General features: G+C 44.2%; 1 protein-coding gene across 3 annotated transcripts in view; it reads left to right on the top strand.

Moving 5' to 3' along the window:
• Window positions 1–8,230: 8,230 nt before the first annotated feature.
• Window positions 8,231–12,537, top strand: part of INTS6 (integrator complex subunit 6) — a 38,851-nt gene continuing 34,544 nt past the window's right edge. For all 3 annotated transcript variants that reach the window (XM_050331375.1, XM_050331374.1, XM_050331373.1), the window contains exons 1-3: window positions 8,231–8,671; window positions 8,921–8,998; window positions 9,711–9,860. In XM_050331375.1, the coding sequence (XP_050187332.1) occupies window positions 8,561–8,671; window positions 8,921–8,998; window positions 9,711–9,860 (339 nt within the window). In that variant the 5' untranslated portion in view covers window positions 8,231–8,560. The remainder of the gene's footprint in view (window positions 8,672–8,920; window positions 8,999–9,710; window positions 9,861–12,537) is intronic.

Below are 12,537 nucleotides of genomic sequence, written 5' to 3'. Positions count from 1 at the left end.
TTAGTCTGGCATCAGGAGTTACTTATTAGCTGCTGCAGAAGTCCAGCACACAGCACAACCAATAATTGAAAACACGAAGAGTGAAAACACTTGTCAGAGCAAATGAGTTGTTCTGGCTCTTTTCCCTTGGACAGCTGAGGAGAGCCATACTGGATATCTAAGTAGAAATGTCAAGAAAAACATATTGTAACTTTTTCTGAAAGGGAAGATAAAGAGGACCTGGAATGGAAGACATGAAGAAAAAATAAGATTTCATCAAATAAAGTAAAATAAATTTTAAAAACCCTGGAATACCTTGAAAGGAATGGATATAATAGTTAAAAGTCGGGGGGGGGGTCTCCTTTAGATTGTTAAGTTTTATCTTCCTTTGAGACCCCAGTTATAGAAATCACTCTTAGCTGTATTCAGAACTCACCTAAACCAGTCAACAGGAATGCATATAGTGCCAAGGTCCTAGGAAAAAAGAATAACAGAGAATAGAAAAACCTTAAAGGAGGGTAAGAACAGGATAAACTCAGAGCAAACGTTACATTTATCATGAAACCAGTGTACACACACACTCTGCCAAACCTGGAAAAGCATACACTTAGTGTCAACCTGAATTATGGGACAGGATTTCTTGGAGTTTTTGCTTTGGACCCATGTTAGGAAAATAACCATAAATGGTATGTTGCCTTAAAAATGGCTTACCAACAGGAAAATATTAGAACTGATCCTGAAACGTTCAAGGCTTTCCGATTGCAACATCATGAAATTGAAAGTCATCTCCAACAACAAAAGAACTCATCACGGACCAAAATAACACTGGTTGGTGAAGACTGTTGTTATGGAAAAAGGTTACACTTGTAATTCAGCGTTTGTTATAAGATGGTCTCAAGTCAATTCTAAAATTTTCCTAATGAGAAATGCTTTTGTAATCTCAACTCAGTAAGAACTATCCTTTTGTGACTTTCAAAGCTGTGTTTTAAGTGCCCTTCCTTCCCATTTGAAATATTTCTAAAACAAGACACTATTTCTCTGCAAATTGGTGCAAGACAGATTTTCCCATTGTGGCACCCATTCAAGTTTTCTATGACAGCTAGGCCTTACATCAAGGTTTCAGTGTGTGCATAAAAGTAGAAAAAAAAAATCCTTTATTTTAACTGCATCTTTTGAATAATATATTCAGGAAACAGTCCCAAGTACCTTGCCATAGGTGCTTGAAGTCATGGAATACAGATGAACAGATTTCTTCCCTGGATGAAAGAGGCTTTATCAGGTTTATTTTATTCTAGAAGACTTATGTCTGTGCTTTATAGATGGCTTTTGTAGAGGTTTCTGATTAGCTACTAGTTGAGATTTGATAAGTTTTTATTAACTGCTAAGTGGAAAAAGACGGACCAACTGGTCTGTATTCCACTCTACATCAGTCATGCCAGCTGCTTTGCAGGGAGCAACTGAATGCATCTTTCTTTTAGAGCGCAGTTTGACTTTGGGCAAAAGATGGCAAGGCATAATAATGGCATTTAATGACATTAATGACATAATGATAATAAACTTCCACAGTGTGGCAATATTTTAAAGAAAGAACTCCCAGCCCTCAAATACCACACACAGGTGTGATATCTCAGTGGGAAGCAACTTAGGGATGAATGAATAATTCTGTCCTCTTGTTTACTAAGGCTATACACATTACATTTGCCATTTTAAAAAAACAAAATAAACCAAGCACCAAAACCAAAACAAACCACCTCATTGCTTTGCCTCCTTGGGAAGTGCTTGTAGGCTACCTTTTAGCTGCAAGTGCTTTATAATCCAAGCTGACTGTAGCTGAAATTGGTGTCCCTTAGCTGCTTGATTAGTTAGATGAATTCTGCACGCTTGTGTCTGGGATCCATGGTAATGGAGTTACGTTGCTAAGCTATGAAATGCGCGGGAGGGTCCAGCACCTCGGGAAGGATATGATTTCCAGGGCTAATGAAACTTGGTAGTGAAGGCAAGAAGGAATGCTTGGAGGAATGAACAACAGCAATCGCTGGAACAGTGACAGGGAGGGGATTGCCCAGGTCAGCAGGTACAGGTGGGGCAGTAATGCCTCGGGAAAGCTTCCCAGTGAGGGATGTAACAACCATCAGAAAGATCATTTAAAAGCAGTGTTGCGGGGGAAGAGTCTAAAAATTCCTGTCACCCAGCATGGCAACATTGTTACAGGTGTTTGTGTGGAGGATGCATTAACCCCTTACCACATAGGCAGGAGCTTTTAAACAGGGCTACAAGAAGAGCTAAACAAAACCGGGGCAGATTGCTACACATGATCTCCCTCAAACTTTTAGGTAGACATAACGATTATGTCTGGCCATCCTAGCAAGAGAGGATTTATTTTTTCCCCCCTGGCATAACAAGCAAAGGTCTCTTCAGAACTGTTGTTTTAGCAAATGCAGAAGACTCCTCCTGTGTTCAAGGCCAGGGGGTGGCTGTTGGGAAGCTGTGAAGACTGTACTCAGATTACCCTGGGCACTCTGGTGTTACCAGTAATGAAATGGACTGCTGCTGCCTGCTGCTACCAGCATCTCAAGGATGGAAAATAAGAGGAAAGAAGGAAGGGGAGGAAAAAAGGAAGAGCAGATAAAATATCTTAGCTTTTGTATGCTAGAGAGTGTTTTCTGTTCCCTTTGGGTCTTGACACACCAGCTGAGATCCTCAAGAGACAGGATAAACTTAAAGGCCCAGAGCTGAGATAGATTTTTATTCTTGACCAGAATCTTAACCCAAGTGAAAGGAGCAATGTAACACATCAGGAAGGATAAATAAGAACTGTAAATCTATTTGAATTCTCATATGTACTACTTTATTGCAACTGTAATTTTGAAAAGTTTAAGTAGCTTTTGCCATGTTAGATTTAATATTTCCCCATGGTACCAAATAGGAGAGGTCCTGCCCTGCTAAACCCTGTTAAATGCATATGAAGAGAGTTCAGAGTTCAGAAGACCTTTCAATCTAAGGCCAGTAATAGTAAAGGCAAAGCATGTATCAAACATAGTTTATTTAATGACAAAAGCCTCCTTGTCTTCTATTCAGGTGCTTTGCAACCTCTCCATTAACTGACTGAATTCTGCTGTCACAGGACAGGTGGTCCTCAAAGAGATCTAATTTTCCTCTGAAATAACTTTATTGTGCACTTCTATAACTTTCTTTGGAAGTAGCAGTGTATTTCATAAACACTTATGAACTTAGACTCCTTGTTCAGTTTGCACAGTGAGAAAACAAATTATATCAATGCACCTTGCATTTTCACATTAACTATTCTTCCCCTGGATGGTACAATGCTGTTCACTGCAGTTCCAACTCCCAAGCCAGGAAACAGCAAGGGATTTGGATGACTGGAGGGGTGGTGGGGAATACAAAAATCCCGAGGAAGCTTCAAAGGCTATCCTCTGGGTTTCCCAATGGACGGACAAGAGAAAAGAGACAGTCTTTGAAGATGGGCCAAGAGAAACTAGAATGCCACTTCTTTTAGAGGTCATCATTCTGCAGAGAGATGTAATTTCACTGTGTTCTGGTGCTAGGGAAGCCAAAGTACAAGCTTCTAAAAGGTGCTGGACAGTTTCAAGGGAAGGTAGCTGCCTCTGCAAATTTTGGAAAAATAGGCATTCTCAGTTCAAGTCCTAGAAAATACATAAAAAACTGAATCCAGTTGTCTTAAGATCACTTTTCTGAAAAAAAATTTGGTGTTACATCTTATCTGATCCCAGCCTTCTCAGTAATTACTCAGTCTAGGATGTGTTTTATATGTTTCTCTAGGCTACCTGAATTATAAGATTAAATCTCTCTTTGGTAACAATTTCAGGAAGAGGGAAAAAAAACCTGGGTCAAAACCCACTGAATTGAAACTAGTAAAAAATGCAACAACCCCCCCCCAATAATATGTATTGCCATGTATGCAAGACAAGTGACACATAACATTTTATTTATAGAAAAAAGCAAGTAAGTTGAATGCACAGGACTTAGCTAAAGGAAGACTAAAAAGGACACAAGTATTAAAAGATAACAAATTGAAACTCAGAATGCTGTATTAAGATATATATTTTAATGATATGCAGTAATATAAAATTATGAAAAGGAAAATATAAGACTTAAACAGGGGAAAAAAGTTAAATAATGACAATCTAAAAGGCTACAGAACTATATTCTGAAGGAAGCTCTGTGCCATTAAAACCTGGACTAAGATCTGGAAATACTCTGTAATGAGAAGGAGAAAGCTAATTAAAAAAAAAAAAAGAAAGTTATACTGTAAATTTTAGTTCTCAGATCTGCTTGAAGGTCCTTAGCACAACATCTTCCATTTAAGACTGCAGTTTAGGACAAAATAAGGCGAACGCTATGTGATAATACAACAAAAGTCTCACAAACATTGACTTGGAGAAGAAGCTGTTCAAAGAAAACCAAAAAATGCCCTTCACTGTTTTTCATATGATGGTTTTTTTCAGGTATATTTTCACACTTATATTTGATTTTTGGTTTATTGACTTAGTATTCAAATGTAAAGTCAAATTTGCATTTTCAGTGCTATCTCATTTACCCCCAAATGAACAACACCCATTCTAAAGATCAGAAGATTGAGTAATCTTAGACATACATAGCTATTCATGGTTTCTCGTGGACGTACAAGAAATACAAACCTGTATGAAAGTAGCTGAAATCTTTTGCATTATCAGGACAGCAACAGTATTCCTCCAGCCAGAAACTTGCTGAAATAATTCATCTAGATTCAGGAGAAAAGACAGAACTGGCTCATTTAGACTATACATGTGATGTAACTTTGTATATTAAAATGTAAAAACAACCAACCAACCAAAAAAAACCCCAAAAAAACCCAAAGAAAGATGCATTTGTTTTCACTGACAGCCTTGCTCTCCCTGCTCAGCTTCTGCCAGTGTCAGTTCTGCCAGTAATGAGCATAAGAACTAATATCACTGGGTTTTGTTCCTTCTCAGCAAATTATAAATGCAACTCTGACAGCAGTACAAGCCATTATAACTCTGGCATCAAGAGGCTGAGGCACACTTGAGGCTTGGGTTGATTACCTGTCTTTGAAAGAATCTTCCTCAATATTAATCAAATTGCCCTGCAGAAAAGTACTAATGCCTACCACAGAAAAAACACACCCAGCCTTGATTCTGCCCTGTAAGGGATCTAATATAAGATGCATAGGAGTGGGAAGGCCTGAATGTTCCAAATGGCCAAAAAGATAACAGCAATAAGCAAGCATAAACAGAAAAGTACAGTAAAGTGGTTTGCCTTGTATAAATCCCATTGGAACTGTGTATAAGTTTTGTCTGTGGGATTCCTCCATCAGTGGTAATCACCAGGGCTGAGGGACTAGGGATAGAGTGGGGCCAGCTGCTTTGGTCTCACCTTCCTCTTGTGTTGGTAGAGAAAGTTACAGCGTGCTTACAGCTTGCAATGCTCAAAGATGATTCAGAATTCATGCTGGTTTATGACCAATTCTACCATCATGAATTAACACAGCTTTTCCCCTCCTCTCTCTTTATTTACTGGCAACAAAACTTAAAAATTCAAAACAACCCTTCAGGATTTATGGGAAGCCTTCATGGCCCAGACTACCTTTCACCATGACATTTTCTTGGTATGGCAAGGACTCTCAAATGCTTCTTTTCCAGTACTTTGGGGAAGGAACCATTACAGAAGTTTCCCATTTTTCAGATGCTCTACAAGAAGATGCATGATGTTTGACATGTAAAAGGATGATCAATGAAACATCAGCAACATACAAATAGGAGAGAAGGTGGCACATCTGAACACTGCATCTATCTTAGAAATTAAAAGGAAGCCAATCAAAGGCCAATATCATACACTCAGGCAACATTACTCCCAAATGAAGTTACTGCTCCCAAGGACTAACTTGTTAAAGCAGCACTGCAGCCTTTACGTAACAACTTGAATCCCACCACCTTAGGGATATAATTATTACTCTACCAGCAGCCAATCTTGCTGACCTTAGAAGCTGCAGAAGATACCTCCCCACCTTCTGTGGGGAGCTGAGGGAAAAAGAGATATCTCAAAATACCTCTGTAGAGAGAAAACTACTATGAACCAAGCTCTCCGACAGTTCTAATGTTTTACTGTTTAATGGGGATTGGTGGGCAGCTGGATTCCAGCGCAGCCCAGCAATGGGGCCTCTGTGGCACCTGCTGGTTTGCACCCTCTAACAGCAGGAATTCAGATTAAACAGTAGAACCTGTACCAGAGCAGCCTTGCTGCAGGTCATGGGACCCAGCACCAGTGCTAGAGCTCTAACACTGAACTGCTGGAAAGATACAAGCAGCTCAAGAGCCAGTGGGTGCACGTAAGCTTGGCTGCCACCAGCAGAATCCACATTGAGAAATACCCATAGTAAAAGACATTACTTCCAAAAAAATCCAGTTGCTGTATTTTGGTCTGCACTGACTCCGAAGATTCCTTCCCAGCTCTCACAGGATCCTTGAGACTGGAGATTCCTTAATGGCCTTAAATGGTGAACTGGCTGAAAGGAAGTACCCTTGATTTCACTCCAAAGCCTGAGAAGGGCTGGCACAGGTCACAGGTGCAGCACCAACAGGAAAGCCAAAATAAGCTGCTTGAAGGCATGCATACCAATTTGTAATGGAAATGTGATTCTATTCCTCTCTCTTCTAGAAAAGCTAATCTTTCATTAATCTAAAAAAAAAAAAAAAAGGAAAAAAAAAGAAAAAAAAAGCCTAAACCAGCTCTTGCCTAACAAGACACAAATCTTGCCTGGAAGACCAAGATGAATCAAACCAGAATGCTGCCAGTTTTATCTTGGGAGAAGGAAGGAGCACAGTGGCTGCATACCTTCTAGAGCAGTGGCTGTGGGAGCACATCAGTTGGATCAGGGAAAAAAAACCCAAAATACCAGTTGGATAGGAAACAAAGCAATCTCCTGAACAGATTATACTAAGAAATGGCTCTGGAGTTACTGCTCCAAGGCTATGAGAGCAGAAACAGCAGACTCAGTTGCTGGAAAAAACAAAAAAACAACAAATCACCAAAGAACTGAGAACACAGATCTTCGTCATTAATTGGTAGGAAATACTAAACAGTTATATTATTTATAGGAAGTAAATTTGGAGCGCCTTAGCGTGGATGAAAGAATCCTTAATCTCTGCTCGTATGTAGGAGAAAAGGTCACAACCAAAGTTAGCCAATTTTTTTTTCCCCTCTAAGGATGGAGTGACAGGCCAGATAATGTCTCTGGGAATTCATCACCAAAATGGTACCGGACCGTTTTCTACATCCCAAACCCAGTGGGTACGACAGGCGGCCCATTTGGTGCCTGCCAGGAGCCGAAGTTCCCTTGAGGAGCGAGCCCCCCGCTCTCCCGGCACTGGGGCCGGCCCCAGGCCTCAGAGGCTGCGCTGGCAGCTGGCCTCAGCACAGGGCAGCCCGGACGGACCGGCTGTGGGCGCAGGCTGGGACCTTCCCGTAGCCTCAAGGAGAGAGGCGGCGCCGGAGACGAGGCGGGGGGCAGCGCCCGCCCCCTTCCCTCCCTCTCTCCGTCCTTCCTTCCCACCCCCGTGACTCACCCGCCCGCTCCCGGTGGGGACAAACTGCCAGCGCTGGAGTCACCGCCCCGGCCCGGCACTCCCGCGGGGCCGCGACACCGCCCTCCCGAGCGGCCGGGCCGGGCGCTGCCCCGCCGGACGCGCCACCCTGCACCCCTCGGGACAGCCCGGCCAGGGGGCCGGCGGCGGCGGCAGAGCCCGCCGTCCCTCCCGCCCGCGCTGCCCTTCCATATTTCCGCTGCCTGGAGAGTGCCCCTAGAGAACGCCCATGGAGACTGTCCATGGAAAACGCCCATGCAGAGCGTCCCTCCAAGGGCTGGCGGCCCCGGCCCTGCCCCGTGTCCCCCGCCCGGCCGCCCCCCCATCCCCTGCAGCTGCGCTTGCGCCCTCCCGCCGCCCGCTCCCCCGGCCGCCGCGGCCGCCCCGCCCCGCCAATTTGAATATGCTAAAGAGGCGGGTACCGGCGGCCCTATGGCGAGGCCGGAAAGCGATCACGTGGGGCAGGGACGTGTCCTCGAGGGGCGGGGCCCGACCTGCCCAGGCTGTCTTAAAAGCGGGCAGCGAGTGAGGAAGCCCCTCAGTCAGAGCGAGAAAGTGGCGGGGTTGCGGCTGCTCCGCCCGAAACTTCTGAGTAACATCAACAGGGGGAGGGGAGGGCGGGCGGCGGTAGAGGAGGAGGAAGGTGGCGGTGGGGGGAAGGTTAGCCAGCAGCGCAGCCCTATCCGCCTCTCCCTCACAAACCAGCCTGTGTTGGGCTGAGCAGGCCCCTCACACAAAGGAGGGCAGGGCAGGCAGGGCTGCCCCCCCTTCCCCCCCGCCTCGGCAGAGGGGCAGCGGGGAGGCGCCCTTCCCCGTGCACAGCACTCACAGCCACTTACTCCTCTCCCGTTCCCCGTCTTCTCTCTCTTCCCCCTTTCCCCCCCACCCCGCCCAACGGTTCTCCCTTCAGCCCCCGCCCGCTGTCCATGTAGCCGCCCGGCCGCCGGCCCCTCCGCACTATGCCCATCTTACTCTTCCTGATAGACACGTCCGCCTCCATGAACCAGCGCACCCATCTGGGCACCACCTATCTGGACATAGCCAAAGGCGCTGTAGAGACTTTCATGAAGGTACCGGGCTCTGCCTTGCGAGAGGAGGCGAGAGAGAGAGAGAGAGAGTGCCTGCTCGGGGAGGGGAGGGGGCGGCAGGGAGCGGGGGGGTGCCTGGGCCGGGGGCGCGGGGCGAGGGCAGGAGAGAGCGAGTGAGTGCGTGTGTGTGTGTGCGGGCAGGGAGGGAGGGGAGGGCGAGCTGAGCCAGGGGGGGCTCCGGCGGCGGCGCCGCCTCTCGGCTCACCCTCTGCTTTGTCCCCCGTACCGTAGCTCCGAGCCCGGGACCCGGCCAGCAGGGGAGACAGGTACATGCTGGTCACTTTTGAGGAGCCTCCCTACGCTATCAAGGTAACCCCCGCTCACCCCCCTCCTCCCCGGCCTCCTTCCGGCCCCGCCGCCCCCCGCCCGCCTCGGCGCGGCTGCCGGCGGTGCGGGCAGCGCGGCACACACGGGCTCCGTCGGCGGCGCTGACATCAACATGGCCGACGCTCTCCCCTGTGCGGTGTGTGCGAGCAGCAATGAACTGTGGGGGATATTTATTCAAGTTGGGAGAAGTGACAGCAACTCCGAGGAGAGTTCGGCTGCGGAGGGGCGAGCCGGGCGAACGACCGACTTCGGCCCGGAGAGCCCGGACTCGGAAGGGGACGGCACTTCCCTCGCCCCGCCGGGGCCGGGGCGGGACGCAGCACGCGGGGGAAGGGGGTGGTGGGTCCACATGACAAGAGGACGGTGAACCTGTTGGAAGTCGCTTCACAGTGTAGTTGGCTTCCATCTGGAAAGGGCTCTGGGGGAGTGGTGCAAATAGTTATAAGGTTTGGGCACCGGTGACTTCAGAGAAACTTGTCCTGTCGAGCAAAATGCCTGTTTGATAGATGGGGATCTCTAAGGTTTAAGAGGAGTACATCTCTTCAGGCTTTTTTGACAGCATTAAATATAAAGTAACTTCTGTTTCGTTAGCATTTGTGGTGAGCTGCATGCAAGTGTGGAAGGCTCTTTGTAGCCTAACAGGAAAGCAAAATGTGTATCTGCAGAATAAGTCTTCTCACGTTTCCCTTTGCAGGCTGGCTGGAAGGAAAACCATGCAACGTTTATGAATGAACTGAAGAACCTTCAAGCTGAAGGACTTACGACTCTTGGCCAGTCCCTAAGGACAGCTTTTGATTTATTAAACTTAAATAGATTAGTAACTGGCATAGACAACTATGGGCAGGTAGGTTGACTGTTAATAGGTGAAAAAAATCTTAAAACACAGACTTCCCAGAGGTAGCTAGTTGTCCAAAGTGGCACCTCATGAAATACTCAGTATGGGGATGTCTTCAAAAATAAGCAGATCTCAGATACCTTGAAGAAATAGACAGTGATCATAGTTTGGTACCCAACTAACCTTTTTTTAACTTCAGTTACTCTTCAGTTTTTAAACTGTGACATAGCCTCCAAGCTGACCTTCTCAGTTTAACTGTAACTTTTTTGTATCAACTCTATGTTCAATACCTCAGCTAGTGAGCCTGATGTGGTTATAAGAACTTTGCTTTCTCTATACAGTGCTGTATAATCAATTAAGTACAGTTTGGGAGAAGATGAGCCATTTTTGTAATAACACTACATGTCCAAAAGTACAGGAAGGAGCACAGCTTTTTCAAAACCATTTATCTCCAGTGAGTTTACCACAACATTTCTCTTTATACCTGTATCTCTATAAACCTGCTTGTTGTACCAGAGCTTTAAGAAGTTGTGCTTTTTAAATATCTCTAATGCAACTATCCCTTTAAAGCAGGGCTTCTGTTTGGAGTGGGCCAACATTCTTTTGCTCATTAGCATGAGCTGCTATAAGACAGAAACTGTAGGTTAAATGTGTGCCTTAGGAAGTGTACGGAGTTCTTTCTGGATCAAAGCCTGAATTTGTTTCACTTGAAGGATGTTTTTAGTACTGGACAAAGTTTAACATGTATTTTTCACATGGGATGTAATAACTTGAATCTCCCCTTCTTGTTTGCTATTTGGATGTGATGCTTCCTTCACTATCTGAGGTTTAATTACTGCTCTTGGTATTTAATATGGAAATGCAGTTGTGAACATAAGTCCTTTACTTCCCCTCCCCTTTCCAGTCTATGCAGAGTCTGTGTGATAACATGCCGTGTTTGTTTGGGAAGGAAATTTGTCATGCTGCATTGTAATGCTTTGCCACTAGATGATCAAGTGAGCTTAAACATTTTTAAAATGCCAATTTAGTGATGAAACTAAAAAAAAAAAAAGTGCTAGTTCCACACATGGTTATATTTTATATTACCATCTGCTGTCCTCATACATGTGTGTATAATCTTCCCCATATTTTGATGTTTTTGTTTACTTACATGAGCTACATGGATCTTTTTGAACGCTTAACCACTGTAGGCACATACACAGAATACTTACTCTTTCCCATTACTACTGGTAATTATTCTAATTCACATCAAATAATTTGCTCTAAGTGAACCAGCTGTGCTCAACTACTCAATCAAGTGGGCAGTTGAGTTGTCATGACTGTTTTAACTCACAGGTAGTGTTCATTACTGTAATATTGCCTTTTTTCTGTGAAGCAAAGAGTTTTTCTTTGATCTGTTTTGGTTATAAGGCTCTCTGGGCTTGAACCCACCCATGCTTATGCATGTTTTCTGCTCCATTCCACATGTGGAGCTGACTGTTGAAGAGGTGTTCACATGTGCAGTCAGGTGACTAAATAGAAATCCTAACTCTTTTTAGTGTCTGCAAAAATAGATGAATATATTACAAGTGCCGGGTCATCTGCTGCTGAAGTCACAGGTTCCCATTTTGGCTGTTCTAATCAAAGTAGCATTTTTTTTTAGATAAATCAGATAGAATTCCAGAGCACTTAATTGGGCCTCCAGCGTTTGCAGGGTGAGATCCAGGGTAGTTAACTGTCCTCAACTTCACATTGGTCTTTCAACACTATGTCTTTTTATCCTGTCTTCCTGTTGTTCAGTTTACGTTGTCTGCTACCTAAAATTGGCTCCAGATAAATCGGTATTTAACCATACATAGTCTGAGAAACTTCAAAATTCAGGAAAATAAAAGTGATCGGAATGCTCACTTGCATTTGAAATAGTTTTCAGTCAGAACATCAAGTGCTGATTCTCTCTTTTTTAAAGCACCTGCAAATATTCAGACCAAAAATAGTGGTTAACTAAAATATAGCAGGCAGGTGTTTGAAGAATGATTACCTTAGAGTGGGAGGAGAAGATATTTTACAAAAAAGCAACATTTAGACTATCTTAGGTGTGATATTACATGACATAACAAATACAAACTTTTATTAAGAACCTTTTTTTTTTTTTGTGGGAAGTCTTTTTGGCTTAAGACCTTTTGACTATCTTGCTTGTATTTTAGTGTACTGACAAACTGCTAAGATATTTGCCGAGATCCACTTGTTTCACATGTTTGAATTGTAAAACACTTTTCTTATACATGCAAATGACAAGACATGGTAGAAGGTTGATGGGATTCTCTGGTTATGTCATCCAACGCTGTGATATCTTGTCCCTCTACTGAGAATGAACTTTTTGTTTGAATGGCAGTGTGACTCACTATACTTGATTTCTTTCAAAGTTGACCAGAGTTCTCCATCAGCTGACATCCTGAAAAAGAGTGATGGCTGAATGGTCATTCTGAAATTGAAGAAAGTCTCCTGCTTCGTATTTTCTTGCAACTTTATTGTTTGGCTTTTTATTATGATTGTTTATCATACTAATTAAGTAAATAAGTACTGACTCAGTTACTCAAAGATTGAGTTATCTCACATTTAGATCTTAAAGGAACACTGTCAATACATTAAGATTGTTAAGCAACTGCAAGATTTTTTTCAAAAGCTACTATTAATGCTGTGTTAAGAC

This window comes from Myiozetetes cayanensis, unplaced genomic scaffold (assembly GCF_022539395.1).
Source record: "Myiozetetes cayanensis isolate MyiCay16 unplaced genomic scaffold, myiCay2020 scf5-8, whole genome shotgun sequence".
In the NCBI taxonomy this organism is placed as follows: Eukaryota; Metazoa; Chordata; class Aves; order Passeriformes; family Tyrannidae; genus Myiozetetes; species Myiozetetes cayanensis.
This window is presented reverse-complemented; position numbering and strand designations above follow the sequence as displayed.